This window comes from Aricia agestis, chromosome 11 (assembly GCF_905147365.1).
Source record: "Aricia agestis chromosome 11, ilAriAges1.1, whole genome shotgun sequence".
Lineage (NCBI taxonomy): Eukaryota > Metazoa > Arthropoda > Insecta > Lepidoptera > Lycaenidae > Aricia > Aricia agestis.
Genome location: NC_056416.1, coordinates 11,529,281 through 11,547,641, shown reverse-complemented (window position 1 = coordinate 11,547,641; position 18,361 = coordinate 11,529,281). Strand labels below are relative to the sequence as shown.

Here is an 18,361-nt window from a genome sequence, read left to right as displayed (position 1 = left end):
TTGTATTGTGAGGAGAAAATAAAGATTATTATTATTATTATTATATTATTTGATGATAAGGGTGAAATACGGTTTCCTAAGCCAAGTTCTACTAGAAATATGCATTTGTTCAATGAAATAGAATGTAGGTCAAGTAACCTATGTTAGTTTTTACTATTCGGCCCTAATAAAGGTTTTTAGTTAAGTTTAGTAAAATTTATTTCTATCGCTAACAGGGTACAGCGACAGATAATCCCACTGAAGTATAATATCCTGCTGCTCATTTTATTCATCATCGTGGCGTTGGTGCATTATTCTTTGTTGGTGAATACAGGACCGATGACAGATGTCAGGCCACCTATCAACAGACCGATGATGCACGTACCTGGTGTAAAACTGATTTATAAGGAACAATCCGAGCCGTTGGACGATCTCTCCTTGGAATTTGAAGAAAATAGGCCGAGTAAGTTTGACCAAAATCAAATCAACAGGAGTAGCTAGTGGTTAATTATTTGCTGATAACCTACTTATCAACATCAAAACAAGCCAATATTGACAAGGCAATAATTTGGGAGACAGACTCCAAGAAAGTACTATAAAAGAAAAAAAATCGTAGGCAGACGTCCGATATACGTACCTACGTTTTGAATTAACCCGACCACATTACGTAGTTCCGTCATGTGCCTGAATAAATTTCTCTGATATTTGATAATACATAGATTTACCGTACCTTAAGAAAGACCTTAAGAAAAATGGATTTTAACCTTATTTTCCTGTTCTGAGATTTTAACTATACAGTATAACTATAAAGGGTCTCTTACTCAATTCCTAGACGAAATGTTATACTAGATTTACACACAAGCTCCATATTTTATTGCTTCATAAGATTCAGCAACATTATCATTATTATCAGCTTGGTGGGTTATTCAATTGTACCGCTCTATTTGAATTTATCTTCTTCCGTTGTGCAGCGCTATGATAAAACATAGTTAATATCGTTATTTTGACGACATAATGTTTTATTGTTGAAGTATAAAATTGCAAAATTAATACGTCATCCAAAAAGCGATATACATAGCTCTGTATGAGGCATCATGCCTAACCGAAAATGTCTGTTTCTAGCTTTTTTAATCAACACTCCGAGCTGCAAGATCCCAATGATCTTAGAACAGTACAACGAAACTAAGAACATCGATAACGCAACTTGTGGCGAGAGAATGGTGTTCCTGAAGAGATTTGACAGCGATTTCATTCAAGTGTCCATACCAGATAAGGCTTTCATTAAAATCATAGCTAAGGACTCGGAGTTCCACTGCTGCTATTACCAATTCACATCAGACAAAAACGAAACTAAGGAAACTGAGTAAGTACAACACATTTTGTCAGTAAGTTATTTTATTTAAGGGAACAAATATAATGACCACCAAAAAATGCACTGATACCCTAAACTTGTTTACCAAAAAAAGATAATTAACACCAAAAAAATAAAGTCTAAAATTGCAATACTACCAGCTATTTTAATCATGACAACACTTTAAATTGTAATCGAACACCAAATATAGTAAATGATCACCAAATAAAGTAAATGATCTCCAAGTATAGTAAATGACCACCAAATATAGTAAATGATCACCAAATATAGTAAATGATCACTAAATATAGTAAATGATCACCAAATATAGTAAATGATCACCAAATCCTTGTGAGCAAATCAATGCGATATTTTTGTCCAAATAAATCACTACGATTGACAAAACATGTAACAAGCATATTATTAACAAAATAGTCGGCCAAGTGTGAGTCGGACATGGAGGGTTCCGTACCGTTATAACTTATAAAACAAAATTAGACCTAAAATTGTGTTTTTGTATGGGAGCCCCCATTAAATAATAATTTTATTTTGTTTTAGTACTTGCAACAGATATACACAATCTGTAAAATTTTTTTTAGAAGTCTAGCTGGAGTGGTTCTTGAGATACAATACAGCCTAGGCCCTAGAGATAGACAGACGGACGGACAGACGGACAGACATAGAAGTCTCAGTAATAGATTTCCACTTTTAGTGTTCCGTATCCAAAATCCTTTGGATACGGAAAACAAACGGGACTCTTTTACTAAGACTTCGATGTCTGTCTCTCCGTCTATATGTCTTCTTCTCTTTACTAGGATATTTGCTAAATAAAAATATATTTAGTTATAATTTTACATTAAAATACTAACGTATAATGTTGGTGATCGTTTAATACTTTTGGTTTAAGTAACAATGATTTATTTGGAGTCATTTTGCATTAAAATGCTAGTATAATGTTGGTGATCATTTACTAATTTTGGTGATCATTTTACTTTAAAATGATAGTAATTAGTATAATGTTGGTGAGCATTTACTTATTTTGGCGATCATTTACTATTTTTGGTTTTAAGATGTTAAATCTTTGGTTATCATTTTACATTAAAATGGTGGTCTGTATTTTGGTGATCGTTTACTATTTTTGTCTGTGGAATGTAATTTTTTCTGGTGATCAGTTAATTATAAGCCTTTATTTAACTGATCCATAAAATTTTTACGCATAATAAAGGCATTTGTTAGGATTTTTTTACATACGATGCAAAATGTTAATTGCATCTTCTTCTTTTCTAATAATTCTAGTTGCCAAGATATCAGAGATGGATTCATGATTCGCTTGGAATACGATTTTGTTGGCGTCAAATGCTTCGAGACCATGGATAGTGACGAGGAAAGAACTATATATGAGGACGTATACGCTTTTGTCAGGAATACAGGGTATTATGGCACGTCAGCCTGCTCTAATAAATTCAATGTTCTCATTGTTGGCGTAAATTCAATGTCTTTATCGAGATTTTCACAGACCATGCCGAGGACGGTCAACTTCTTCAAAGACAATGATTGGCTCGCTTTCCGTGGATATCACAAGGTATCGTCTAGGTTTTTCCACCCATTTTTTTAAATGTTATGTTTCTTCATAATATTTCTACCTTCGTTTTTCTTTTCAGCTCAGCGACACAAATAAAATCGCCAATCTAATGACCGCATTTATAGGTCACGATGTTTACATGGGAACAGAGAAGTGCGCGTTTGCGACCGAGTTATGCCATGATCCCATTTGGAAGACATTCGAGGATTTAGAATACGTGACGGCATTTGGAGAGGACTACGTCAATCATCCAGACAGTATTAACAAGCAGTATTATTACAAGGACTCCTCCACGTACCACTACATACATCCACTTTTCCAAAGCAAGGAAAGGGAAGTCAACGAGAAAAAACTGGTTTGCACAGGAAAAAAACCCTCCGCCCAACAGCTGTTGGACTACGCCTACGACTTCGCTCTAGCTTATAGACAAACACCATTCTTCGGTTTCTTCTGGATGAACACTTTTAGCAAATACGTGGACAACTACCGCGAGAATGCTGATAAGATGCTAGAAGACTTTTTTACTCGTCTCACCTACACCGGGATATTGAAAAACACTTTCGTGATGCTCGTCAGCGACCACGGACCCCAACACAAGAAGCGGCCTCTGTCGATTGAAGGGTTCTACGATAATCAGGCGCCGGCTTTCTTCATGTATCTGCCGGAGGAGTTTAGACGAAAATTCCCTAGAAAGCCGATGACCTTAAAAGTCAATCAATTCAGGTTGATAACACTGTTCGATCTCTACGACACTCTGTACGATATAAGCGAAATAGCCAGGTGCAAGAAGGACGCTCGAGGTAGCGTCAAAATCACCGAGAGTCACCAAAGTCTCCTGGACGAAGTCAGCGGTGAGCGCACCTGCGAGAAAGTCGGCATAGACTTCGTATGGTGCAGCTGCAATAGATTGTATACGATGGAAAAGATGTTGCCGTCCAATGCGCTAACGATAAAAAGCGTCCGGTTGGTCCAGGAGCATTTGGAGAAACGAGTACGAAGCACCAGAACAGTGAGCTGCACGAGATGCTACCCTCTCGTCATCAAGGACGTTGCATCCCTTTACTACATGATCAATAGGGAGAAGGGTTACGTCTACCACATCATGTCCTTTACTACGACGGAAGGGTTGTGGTACGACGCAATCGTTTGTGAAAAAGATACTCAGCTGCAATTTGTTAGAGCTGAGATTTTTCAAACGCCCTCGTTGGATTTTGGAAATTGTACCATCGACGCGAAAGATCGTCAATTTTGTATGTGCCAAAAGCGTCTGAATTGTAATAGAATGTAATATGTTATACGTATGCCCATTAACAGGGAACATGACCCCCCTCCCCCTAAGTAGCTAATAAATTTAAAATAATAAAGGTAATTAGTAATAGCTATGTCTTTTATTGGGACATAGGTACTGCACATATTACTTCCCAATAAAATATAGTGTAAAGCTGGGTCCACGCCTGGTTATTATGTGTGTTATAGGGTTGCCAATGGAACTTATTTTTATTTTGTTGTGGTATTACAACTGCTCTTTTTTTAATTGAGATTCAAACAAGGAGATATCTTAGCTCCCGGAAAATTGCAACGTCACTGCCAAGGCTATTTGTATAGTGCCGAGTGCGTCAAGACAGTCATGATAGGCGGGAAAAAATTTCTAAACGTAATCACGCTTAAAATATGTATTTTTTTATTTGTATTTTCACAGAGAACGCTTATTACATTTTAAATACTGTCACCTTGCACATTTTTATCTCGAATTAATAAAGTTATGTATTTTTTTTTCATTTAAATAATTTCCCGCCTGTCATGACTTTCTTGACAGACTATACGTCCTTTCTTAATTAGATTAATTTCTCCCTCTATCACATCACTCACACTTATCGTTTACCTTTGCATGCAAACATGGTAACCATTAATTATTATTATTGCATCAAAGTTACTAGTAAGTCCTTAAAATACTGTTACAACCTTATTCGGTATGTTATCTAAGCCCCAGCCAATTATTTTAACTGTGATAGACTTTACTAAATTTTTATGTAATCGGTACCTACGTTAGGTAGGTACAGCTCAATGGAATTATGTCTATTTAATGCCTAATTAATGTTATAGGATACTCTATTAAATGTGATGACAATTTATCTGTTTTAATTACTTATTACTTTAATCGCGTCTACTCCATCGAAATCGAGCCGTTTTAAATTGCTGCTTTGAAATGTATTTTCATTAAAGTTTAAAATTAGCTAATGTACGTGTATGCGTGGGAGAGCCATGCTTCGGCACGAATGGGCCGGCTCGACCGGAGAAATACCACGTTTTCACAGAAAACCGGCGTGAAACAGCGCTAGCGCTGTGTTTCGCCGAGTGTGTGAGTTCAATCCCCTACCCTATAATAAATATCTATACTAATATTATAATTCTGCAGAGTTTGTTTGTTTGTTTGAACGCGCTAATCTCAGGAACTACTGGTCCGATTTGAAAAATTATTTTACTGTTGGATAGCCCATTGATTGAGGAAGGCTATAGGCTACATTTTATCACGCTAAGACTAATAGGAGCGAATAATAGCGGAAAATGTGGAAAAAACGGGGAAAATTGTATGAAAGGGCTTATTTGAACGCGCTAATCTTAGGAACTACTGGTCCGATTTGAAAAATTATTTTATTGTTAGATAGCCCATTGATAGAGGTAGGCTATAGGCTATATTTTATTACGCTAAGACTAATAGTAGCGAATAAATAGAGGAAAATGTGGAAAAAACAGGGGAAATTATATGAAAAGGCTCATTTGAACGCGCTAATCTCAGGAACTACTGGTCCGATTTGAAAAATTATTTCAGTGTTAGATAGCCCATTTATCGAGAAAGGCTATAAGCTATATTTTATCTCGCTAAGACTAATAGGAGCTAAGAAATAGAGGACAATGTGGAAAAAATGGGGGAAATTGTTTGAAAGGGCTTATTTGAACGCGCTAATCTCAGGAACTACTGGTCCGATTTGCAAAACTCTTTCAGTGTTAGATAGACCATTTATCTAGAAAGGCTATAGGCTATATTTTATTACGCTAACACGATAATGGGAGCGAAGAAATAGTGTAAAATGTGGAAAAAATGGGGGAAATTATTTGAAAGGGCTTATCTCACGAACTACTGGAGCAATTTTTCTGTTTTTTGGCACAGATAAGAAGTAGACCACGTGAAGGTCATAGGCTATTTTTTGTGAACTAATTTGTCTGTGAAATATCTAATTTACGCGGGCGAAGCTGCGCGGAACGTTATATTATTACGCGTGGTCACGACATCACGCGTAAACGGCTGGACCCATTTTGCTGAAATTTGGTATAAAGATACTTTGAGTCCCAAAAAAGAACATAGGATACATTTTGTCCCGGAAAAATTTATGGTTACTGCACAATATACTTTTATGATTTGCGCGTAAACTATTCAATCTATTTTGATGAAATTCGGTATGGCAATACTTTCAGTCTCGGGAAAGGGCAAGGGATACTTTTTATCCCGGAAAGTATACGGTTCCCGCACAATAAAGTACTTTTATGATTCTCGCCTAAACTATTTAACCTATTTTGATGAAATTTGGCATGGATATTGGAGATACTAATTGGAATCTGGGACAAGGAGTGTTTTTTGTCCCGGAAAAATGTGTGGTTCCCAAATTTGCGCGTAAACGACTCAATCGATGTATGGGAACAACAGCTATAAACTCCACGCGGACGAAGTCGCGGGCAACAGCTAGTTTTATATATAAGAATATATAGGCAGATGGCGGACCTACGTCATTATCTCAGCTTATGTCAGTTCAATGAGCTGTAATTTGTCGACTAGGTTTGACATAAAGTGACTAAATTACGTACGTCCACCATCTGCCTATGAATTAAACTCCTTCAATAGTACATAACAGTTAGATACAGAAGAAGGAGATTGCAGCTAGTAGCAGCTAGCCACACAAATTAATTTACACATTTTCAAATATGAAAAGGAGGTTAGATGCATAATCAAAGTTAACCCTTAATTTGACGGAATTTTTTTTCGCGATTTTTAATTTTTTTTGTTCATATACCTTTCCTTTAGTGTCTAAATATGTACAGAAAAATATTTAAAAAAATCCCTATTTGACAATTTTCGAGAAAATGATATAGTATATTATACACTGCCTGCCTTCCTACAAAACACCCTTCCAATATATAGTATATACGTATAGCCCGCTATGCAACTCTGATTCAGAGCACATTGCATTTTTTTTTTTTAATAAAATAATTTAAAAAGAATTAATTGGTTTTAAGGCTAAGTTAGGACAAATAATAGCTATTTCTTTAGCTTGTTATATCGATTTGCTTAAGCAGTGACATTTATTGGGGATGAAACATAGGATAGTTATAAGTTTCTGCAAAAGATAATTATAAGTGTCCTTTTTTAGGGTGTTAAATGTCCGCAGAGAGTAGTAGCTACATTATAGACTTAATTTCAAACGTAATTTTCTACGAGGTTTTCTTTATGGATTTTAAAATGAATCAAAATTTGACTACTAAGAGAATTTACAGATGAAAGCTTCTGAAGCTTCGAGTAAAAGTATTTATCAACTGGCTGATTTCAGAAAGCACTTAGATGACGCTTTTAAGGTCCTGATCTGTAAAAAAATTGAAATTTCAATAAAATACAGCTATATAACTTGCTTATGGCTGGTTGGTAAAAGCGCAGTAATGACAGAAACTTTGAAAGCTCTAACACAATGTTTCATGAACTATAATAGAGTCATATACCTAGAGAACCACAGGATAAACATTGGAAAAGGTAATATTATATCAAAAACCAATTTAGTAGCCATCTAAGTGCCTACTAAAAGTGATTTAGTCTAGGTGGTTGGTGAGGGTTTTTATCTACACACAGTTGACAGTAAAGGTCAATTAATTAAATTTTACTGGTAAAAAAGGTCAATTATCATTTCCAGCTATACTTTTGGGCCTCTAAAACTCCTTTCACGTATTTTTTGTAAAAAAACACCGACAACTAAAAATAAACGCCTCAAAGTAATAATTTACCAATTTTTACAAAATTAAGAATATCAGAAAAAAAATCAGTAAGCTACATCTCACTCAATGAGGAAAAGAAAGCTTTTTTAAGAGCTTAGAGTGGGTAGAAATGTAAAATTCCTAGAATAACCAAAATATTTTTCATAGACCAGTACAAAAGTAAGCTAAGACTAAAGAGGCCGAACAATTTTCCCATAGAAATGATCAAATCTGGGACCAAATGTCGAAATATTAAGTATAATGAAGACCATGGACGAAGTATAAGTCCAATAAGTCCAACAGCTCTAGCTGCAGCAGTTGACAAAAGGTCCAGGATGATAGTACCGACTTCACCTTTAATTCGACGAAGTGAAACCCGCTATACATAGAATTTCGTAGTGTGATTTCAGAGAAATCGGCAATGTATAATCGGCTAAACGTATAGTTTAGGCATAATTATAGGTATTTTATGAAAGCAGATTTGTCCAAATTATTATTCAGTCGCATGATTCAGATAGTTGACAATTATTGCTAAAGTGTAACTTAGACTATTATAAATATCTTAAATAATATTATTTAAAAACGTATCCTTCAAACCATCGACTTTGGTTTACACTTTTCGATTTTTTATATTATTTTTCTTTGAAACACATAAAATAGTATTTTTTTATAAAAACTAGAAGAGTTTTTTAATAGTACAAAACAGAAACCTCATTAAAATATGGAATAATTTACGAGCTAGAATTTTTTAAAGTAAACGTATAGCCCGATATTTAGGGTCGAATTAAGGGTTAAAGAACAGCAGAAGCTGATATTAATTCGGTACCATAATCATCGTACAGGGTTAATTATCTTGTCAATCAAAAATAAGAACGTGTCCGTCGGGAAACCCATGAGGCATAAGGTACCTAACGCACGATTTACGCATTATAGACAATTAGAATTTAAACAAAAAGTTATTGTTAGTTGTTATGAAAACTCTGGCTGGTCAGCAAGTTACTTAGGTAAGGAAGATCATATTCGGCCCGAACGATATAAGGTGAGTTATAAAAATATTATGTTGTATAGTTAGTATGTATGAAATTATTTATATATTCTAGTCTGAGAAGTCTGAGAACTGCCAAACGCCTTTTAGGTTTACTATGGTAGAGACTATTGCTCTACAGTTCAGTCAGTTCCTACTGTAGAAACTTTTAAAGTAATGAAATATTAGTAAAACCCAGAAATGTCCTCCAACATAATTCATAATTGGACATGTTGAAAAAGGCTTGCTGAAAAAGGTTGAAACGAAATCTATACTAATATTATCTTTATAATATTAGTATAGATTTCGTTTCAACCTTTTTCAGCAAGCCTTTTTCAACAAGTCCAATTATGAATTATGTTGGAGGAGGCCTTCCTAAATAAATGGGCTATCTAACACTGAAATAATTTTTCAAATCGGACCAGTAGTTCTCGAGGTTAGCGCGTTCAAACAAAGAAACAAACAAACAAACTCTTCCGCTTTCGGAATTCGGAAAAATTATTTCAGTGTTAGATAGCCCATTTATTTAGGAAGGCTATTGGCTATATATTTTTATTACGCTATGACTAATACGAGCGAAGAAATAGAGGAAAATGTGGAAAAAACGGGGGGAAACTATTTGAAAGGGCTTATTTGAACGCGCTAATCTCTGGAACTACTGGTCCGATTTTCAGTTTTATTCAGAAATTATTTCAGTGTTAGATAGCCCATTTATGGAGGAAGGATATAGGCTATATTTTATCACGATAAGACTAATAGGAGCGAAGAAATGGAGGAAAATGTGGAAACAACGGGGGAAATTATTTGAAAGGGCTTATCTTACGAACTACTGGAGCAATTTTTCTGTTATTTGGCACAGATAAGAAGTAGACCACGTAAAGGATAATAGGCTATTTTTTGTGGACTAATTTGTCTGTGAAATATCTAATTTTCGCGGGCGAAGCCGCGCGGAACGTCTAGTAAAGTATACAAGGCCAAGGTTAGCCTTGTACACTTTTTTCTAAGTTATAATAATTAGAATATATAGGTGTTATAATAAAAATAATAGTTATGACCGATATCTGAAGGATTTTAGGTTACAGGAACGGCGATAGCCATATCGCTTTGACCTAACTATTTTTTCAGTCGGCCAATATCACTCATGTTCGTTGGACGTATTTCGTTTCCCATTTTCAGTTTGTGCCAAGGTGTTGGAGTGAAAATGTATTTTTGAATCTTTACATAAATGCATATTTTGCAAAAAATCGGTAAAGTAAGTAAAAGTGATTTAATTAATGTCATAAATTATTTTTGTTTGGTTCATGACCATGAGTAACATTTCTAGAATGAATATAAAATAGTTTTGTAAAACTGAAATAAGCAGTAAGTAGGAAGTTATTTTAAATTTAATTTTAAGCGAAACGTATTCTCTACCCATAACTTTTTGATAAAACCCTCTAATTCTAATTACCTACATTAGTACATTTTCTCAGAGATAAACTAGATGCATTCTATTTAAATATTAAAAACAATGTTCGTCTTGAATAATCTGCTCTGTTTTAATACTTGGATCGACCTATGAATTCTATACAAGAGCGTATTGTAGACACGGGCTGTAACTTGCAAGGGTATAATAATAATAACATCTAGGAAGATAGATCTGAGATTTTTGTGCAAAAAAAGATAAAACAACGTCTGTTGTGTCATAAAATTTATAATTAATACATATTGTTATTAATTATAAATTTTAATGCAATGCAAATTATTTTGCCCTTGCCGCTGAGTTTGATAGAGATAACCACAGAGATAACACAAAAATTGTTATCCAACTTACGTAGTTGGATAACAATTTTTCACTGTACTGTGCTTATTTTAAGCTGGACGCCGCGCCGCTGATTATCATCCCAGTTCCTACAAAAAATTACGTATTGACTTATGAATGCATGTCATGTTCTTTAGATAATTTAGAACAAGACTGAATTCTTAACTCGAACAATTTTTTGTGGGTTAATAGTTAATACACAAATACTTAACAGCGACCAGCTATGATTTTATTTATACTATTCATAACTTTTTTGACAGATTCTCCATACTTTATGTGTAAAGTTAAGTGGTGAATAGCCTATTCGGCACTTATCAGGAAGTGGTGAAACAGGCTCTTAATATACTAATATGAGCGGCAAATAAATATATTATGTACTATACAAGGACGCGTTCAGACGGCACGCGCTAAATACGCGGGTTTTCCCAAACGCTACAGCAGCAGAACACGCGCACGTCTGAACACGCCCTTATACAGATCACAAGGAAGAATATAGATTATAGAGTCCCTGAGAACATCTAATAGTATTGAACATTCATTTTTTGGCTTCGATACGAAAATAACTATAAAGTAGAACTCTACAATCTAAGGCTGGTATAAATAGTCAATACTCAAGATGCATCTCGGTCTCAAGACACGGTTCAGGCTCTGTGATTGGTTGGCTGTCAAAATTTGGACCAATCACAGAGCCGAATCGCGTCTTGAGACCGGGTCGCATCTTAAGTACTGACTATTTATACCAGCCATCTCTATGCGGGTAGTACCTACGGGTAATGCGAAATATTAATACTTACTTTATTACTATAACACAAAATAATTATTTTGGGAGCACTTATACCAATTTTACGAAAACAAAGGGGCGTGGCGATGAACATGATAGTTTTGTGTATGTACGGCTCCTAGATTTCAATTTTCTACTAAACACCATAAAATTTCGTTGTGAACTAATAGTGACCAATCCCCAACAGACTGTCTGGGCGTTTTAGCACTTTTATCTAATTAATTAGTATCAAATTAATGTTGTACCTTCGACCTTATTTTTATGACAATAAGGTTTGGAAAAACACCAGTTTTCCGCGACTTGGCAACCTGATCCGACCTTCAAGTTCCAACATGAATGAACACGATACCCACATACTCTATTACGTCTAGGATGTCCCTAAGGGCAAGAGGCCTATTGCAATAATATTATGAAAAACTTCAGAGGCGGCGTAAGGCTATTATTATAGGGATAATTTCATTACCTACAGTCTGTATACATTTTTTTTAAGAGGAGTCCACACCGCTTTCCACACAAACGTTGTCCCCTGTTTCCTCCCTGGATAATGCTAGTAGAGTTATAATTTTTTCCTGAATATCTACGGCCACTAATACAATGTCCCTATGTTTTCTTTTTTTTCATAATTTAATTATTAAATAAGATATGAACGTTCAAAAACCCAAAAAAATGGCCAGATTTTCCGCAAAAAACAGATTTGGCTAGATTATACAAAAAAAGCAAAACATAGGAACACAGCTCAAGCCTTTTTATAATCTTTAATGAAAAAAGTACTTAAATCGGTTAAGTTTTGGAGAAGGAATCAGGGGACAACGAATCGTTGATTTTCTGGATTTTCTGCAGTTGTCTCTATCGCGTTCTGCGATATAGGCTTGAGGTAAGGGAGACAGCTATAGATATTACACGTACTTTTTTTTCATTTCTCTAGCCCCTGGTGTATCCTCTTAATATTGTGAACGACGATCCAAATCCCAAAACTCGTTTCTTAAATAAGTATATTATATAGGCTTTTCTTAGCACACTTAAGCTAGCCACAGACCACAGTAGAGCACTCGGAAGAATAGAAACCCTGATAGATTTAAGGGACAAACTGAAAGATTGCTTATGCCTGTTTTTACCAACCGCCTGCTAAGTCCTAACGCTAAGTGGTCCCCTAGCGGCCATTAAGGGTACATATTATCCTTCAAGATTTCACGAATTTTTGTGTGTCACGTTCGCCTTAGGGCGTAAGAACTTTTGCAAAACATAACTTTTTTTTTTAAATGTGTTTGTTTTAAGAGATATTTGACCCGCAAAGATCGCTAGGGAACACTTAGCGTTAGGAGACCGTTGGTGAAAACAGGCATTAGTCTTTTTGACTTATTTTACCGTAAAGCTGAACCCCTTCTATGATAGTGATTGGTGAGGCATGCTGAGGCCTGCTTTCGTCACTACTACACGTGAAAGTGAATTTGAACATCAATGTTAATTTGATGACGTAGAGAACACTGCAGTCATAAGATCCATAGCATAATAAATCTTATTGGCTTGTACACAAAATCTAATATGCCCTGAACCTCAGATGCTTGTCCATCTTATTGAGCAACTTTTCAATAGTTAAAATCAAGATGCAATCTAACAACTGTTATTAGTACTTCAAATGTTACGAAAAGATTCACAAGGATGCCACAGTCACGCTCGACTTGAAACACGATTTGAATCAAAACTGTTTACAAATTCATTGCAAACAGCAATGGAATGTATGAAGTTATCATGACAGACAATGTCATGTGTGGATGTGTGTGAAAAACAAAGCAAATTGAATGGAACATTACTCATTTGTTTTGTAAAGATACGGTGTACTTATGTACCATCGAGGAAATTGATTCCTAGGCAGTTGACAGACCCTACGTCATTTGGTCGGATCATGTCAATTCCATGTTAATTGTGATTGTGTTGGGTTTGACATAACGCCGGCGTAGGACGGGAGTGCGAAGGCGTCGTTACGCGAACCTCCACACTTCCGTCTAATCCGGGGCTCCGGGCAAGGATGGGAACCTGCCCGGCTTAGCTAGTCCCGGCGCCGAGGGGAACGCTTTAGTTTGCCTAAGCGTTCCCTAACTTGGTGGAAGTCCGGTCCCTGAGGTAGACCGGTCGGTCGTGGAGGGAGTCCTGTGTTAGACAGATCCAGGATATCCCTCCGTATACGGCTGAAGGCAACCGCAGGTGGTTTTAGTGAGTAAGAGTCTCACATACCCCCGGGGTGCTTCAGCTTATCTGAGGCACATACCCGACCCGGGGGACCCATGATGGGTTTCCCCTGCGCATCAAAAAAAAAAAAAAGGTTAGGTTCCGGGGCAAAGACGGAACCTGCCCGGCTTAACTAGTCCCGGCGCCGAGGGGAACGCTTCAGTTTGCCGGAGCATTCCCTTACTTTGGTGGAAGTCCGGTCCCTTTTGAGGTAGACCAGCCGGTCGTGGAGGGAGTCCTGTGTTAGACAGATCCAGGACATCCCTCCGTATACGGCTGAAGGCAAACCGCAGGTGGTTTTAGTGGGTTTGACATAACGCGACCTACGTAGGTCTCCCATCTGCCTAGGAATCAACTTCTCTGATAGTACAATAGTCCATTCACAGTAAGTCGGAGTGAAAATATCAATGTGACGCTACTTAATTTTTTTATTATTTTTAGTCTCTGAAAACTTACAGCGAATAAACTGTGTGCGAAATTATCAAAATTAGTAAACCCGCGATTACTGGTGTTATCAGTCGATTCGGTTGCTCATTTCCCAGACTTCCTTTAAAAAAATTAAGGAATATTCGTGACCGATACTAGCTTATTCATCTATCATTCCGACTACTCTGCCAAGTGCCAGAGGAACGTACAAGTTCTGTTGAAAAGTAGACTTTCAAAACAATGTAGAAACAAATAACAAATAGCGAGCGACAGAGGCACACGGACGTGCGGGCAATTTATAGCATGTTACTTAATCCATAGTAGCGCCTAAACTACAGATACTAAAATGTCAATTAAGTGATTGATGTCATTTGTAATGCATTATGCAACCGATTTATTTCTTACCTGTTGATCATTTTCAGGACATGTTACCGAAGGAGCTGACAAAAGGCAAGTCGGCAAAGATTCTATTGTTGGTAGTGCCATGGGTAGTCATAACCATGTACTACTACAACAACACTAATAGACTGTTCGGGAACACTACAGAAGCTCCTGTGACCTACCAGCATTTATATTATAATGACAGTGGTAAATATAAAGTTTTTTTAAAGTTAAGGTGTGAAGAAGAGAGAATATTTAATTCATTCCAAGTTTGAGACCCCTAAAATGACGTCATAGTTAGTAAACATTCTATCTGACCATTTTGTCATCGAAGAGTCGGAGAGTAGAGTTCTAACACCATGAAGAATCAAGGTCTATTCCAACAGAATTTCAGGCCATAAAAGCATAATTACTACCATGCCTATTTTGCAATTATGATATTTGATTTATTTGCTATTTCAGATAATGACTACTATTTAATCAACACCCCAGGGTGCCAAATACCCAACTACATGAAAACCATAAGCATCCCAGAGGCGAAAAACAAACATAAAAACTGCGGGCATAGAGCAGTGTTTATCAAAAAGATATTTGATGACACCATACAATTTCGAATTGACGAAAAAGTACTAAATACATACAAACATAAAAATAAGTCACCACACAAATGTTGCTATGCATTTGGACACCCATATAGAAGTAAAAATGGGGAAAACGACTACAGGAAAGTAAGGTGAGAACTGAGAATAGTAGAACTCTATATTGATTACTGCCCGCATTTTGGGGATTTTCGACAATTCTACAGCGCTAAATTCCAATATTATGTTATGCACTCCCTAGACGATAATTCAGTATTACATGCGTTACGTACTGCTATCATGCACGCATGATCGTTTATTGTATTGATTGATGTGAATGACATGCAAACTACGTGCTGTACATTAATTGATAAGTTGTTTAATTTTTCGTCCTGCTATATTATGTGCATGACATGCACGAATGATCGTTTCCCTCGTTTCCGTCGTTGATTAATTATTAAAGCGCTCCCTAGACGGTACCTAATTCAGCATGTATGTCATGCTGAATTACCGTCTAGGGAGCGCTTTAATAATTAATCAACGACGCTTTTGAGTCAATGACACTCGGAAACCGTGTTACATGAATCGTAACTTAGGCTGGCCGCATACACGTATACGTTTTCAGTATTCGATTTCCTGATATGGAATTTTGTTTTGGAATTCCGTAAGATTAGCGCAAACGTTAGTTGACTCGCGAACGCGCTGTCTTGTACTCAAAACGCACGTGCGGAATTCGTCCCGTTTGGAAAAAAGCGAACGTGTGCGTCAGTCAATGTATTTTCTACTGATTGCATGCATTCGGGTTTCCGAATACAGAAAACGAATTCGAAATTCGAATACGGAAAACGTGTGTTGGCTGCCATAGCCATAATGTCGCTAATCGCTTTGTAAATGCAATCCAATATTTATTTGGTTGATGAGAAATGTGCCTGCACTTACAGATACACAACTTGTCAATATTTTAACAATGGAACGAAATCGTCATTACAGGAAGAAATAATAACGGTCACGTGTGTCCAAACTGTCGGGAAAAAGAGTATAAAAATTTACGAGGACTCATACATGCTCGTAAAAAAGGACAAAGAAGAAGAGAAAAGAGAAACGCATAACAAACGATGGAATATTCTGATAGTAGGAATGGACTCTATGTCTAGAGCTAGAATGTACAGCAATATGCCGAAAACTGTACGATATTTTAATGAACAGAAGTGGCTCGATTATAGGGGATATCAAAAGGTAATCAAGGCTTTTTTATTATTTTCTTTTTTGGTTTGGGCAGTGGTCTTATGCCTAGGTAGAAGGGAAAAATCCTGAAGAAAAATATATTTCTTCCACACTCCGGATTCCGGACTATTTCTTGAAATAATAACCAAAACAAAAAACACTTAATTCATAAAACAATCTTTTCAGATCGGCTACAACACCTTTCCAAACATCGCGTCGCTTCTGACGGGTATGACTGACCAGACATTCCAAAGGACTTGCTACATGGGGATGGACGGGTGCAACAAGTTTCTCTTATGGTCTGAATTACAACAGCTGGGGTACAAAACTGCGTACGGCGAAGACTTTATCCGCCTACCCGACACATTCTCGAGATACGACGGTTTCAAAAACAAGCCCACCGACCACTACATGCGGCCGCTGTTTCTTAACGGAGAAACTACGACAGGAAATACGGAGTGCACACACAAACTGACATCCGTTAAGCACGTACTGAACTACGCTCTGGACTTAAGCAGCACCTATAGAAACGGGAGCTACTTCGGATTCTTCTGGCTCAACTCCTACAGTCACAACAGCAACAACAATCCGAAATTTCTAGAGGAGGACTTGATAGATTTCTTCAAAAGCCTAAACGGAACCGGCGCGTTGGAGGACACGTTCATACTTTTTCTGAGCGACCACGGTATAAGGAGCGGAGAAGTGAGAGTACAGTACCAATCTTACTACGATGAAAGGTTGCCGATGCTATTTTTATGGGTACCCGAGCCATTCAGACGATTGCATCGCGAGAAGTACGAGAATTTGCAGACCAATCAGTTCCGGTTGGTGACGCCTTTCGATATACACCTCACCATGTGGGAAATACACAGAATAACGAATGATTCTGCGTCGTTTAAAACATTGAAAGCCTGTCCCCTATGCAGAAGCATAACTAAAGTAATATCGCCGTATAGAAAATGCATCGACGCCGGGGTGAGTGACAAATGGTGTAGTTGCCATCACATGACGAAAGCCGACCAAAGTAAGGATACCGTTAAACGTAGCGTAGCAATGGTCGCAGAGCACTTGGGTAATCGGTCTCAGTTAGTAAAGACTGTAAAATGTACCAAATGCGAAAAACTTAAGCTGAAGCATGTGCACAGAGTTCACACGTATGACGACAACAATAAGACCTATTATGTGTTGGCTGTGAATATGATAGGCGATGTTGGCTTCGAAACTACTGTCGTCGAAGACAACGGCACCTTAACCATACTCCAACCCACCTACACGATTACCGCTTACAACACCAGAAGTACTTGTACGGCTACACGCAGCAACAAGGAGTATTGTATCTGTACGAAACTATCGCATTGTCACAAACCAAATAGATGACCGCAATCAAGTAAAGTTTTGTTTTAATAACCCTAACAGAGAGACAAAACTAAGGCTTACTACGCTGCAGCGAAGAGATGCGACAGATCACGGCCTAAAATTCTTCGTTTGTGTTAAACTGCAATATCTAGCAGCACAGCAAAGCCACACGAAACTTCAGTTCAGAGTTCTCTTCACAGAATGTAAAGCGTCGCGTCGCTCCAATGCAGCGTAGTGTCGCCTAGTGCGGTTTAGCCTTAAATATTGATCGACCCGTCTGATCAAGGGGTGACAGACGTGCGAGTACACGGAATATATAACACTACAGGAAAGGGCATATGGGCGTGGCCCGCGTGCCATAGTTATGTCCAGCTGGACATAACTTAACTCGCACGCAAAAGGAAATTCGTGAGTAGGGATTTAAACCTTACGTTAGTTGACGTAAGGTGTAAAATTGCGTACAAATTCAAGTCTTATCATATTTAGCTGTCAAGCGCCATCTAGCGTTGAATAACTGAACTCGGTAGTCAGAGCCGGTATTGCTAAATTTAAATTCTTCTTTATTTCAAAAGGGTTAGGGTTGTGTTTACGACATTGTATTTAAAAAAGTAATCTCTTTGTGATTGGTTTTTTTTT

General features: G+C 37.1%; 1 protein-coding gene across 1 annotated transcript; it reads left to right on the top strand.

Moving 5' to 3' along the window:
• Positions 1-277: 277 nt before the first annotated feature.
• Positions 278-17,748, top strand: LOC121731878. Its single transcript, XM_042121553.1, has 9 exons — positions 278-442; positions 1,102-1,342; positions 2,627-2,912; positions 2,992-4,196; positions 10,175-10,199; positions 14,609-14,774; positions 15,030-15,300; positions 16,087-16,381; positions 16,556-17,748. The coding sequence occupies exons 1-9, from the start codon at positions 319-321 to the stop codon at positions 17,744-17,746; spliced, it is 3,804 nt and encodes a 1,267-aa protein (XP_041977487.1). The 5' UTR covers positions 278-318; the 3' UTR covers positions 17,747-17,748.
• The last annotated feature ends 613 nt before the right edge of the window (positions 17,749-18,361 follow it).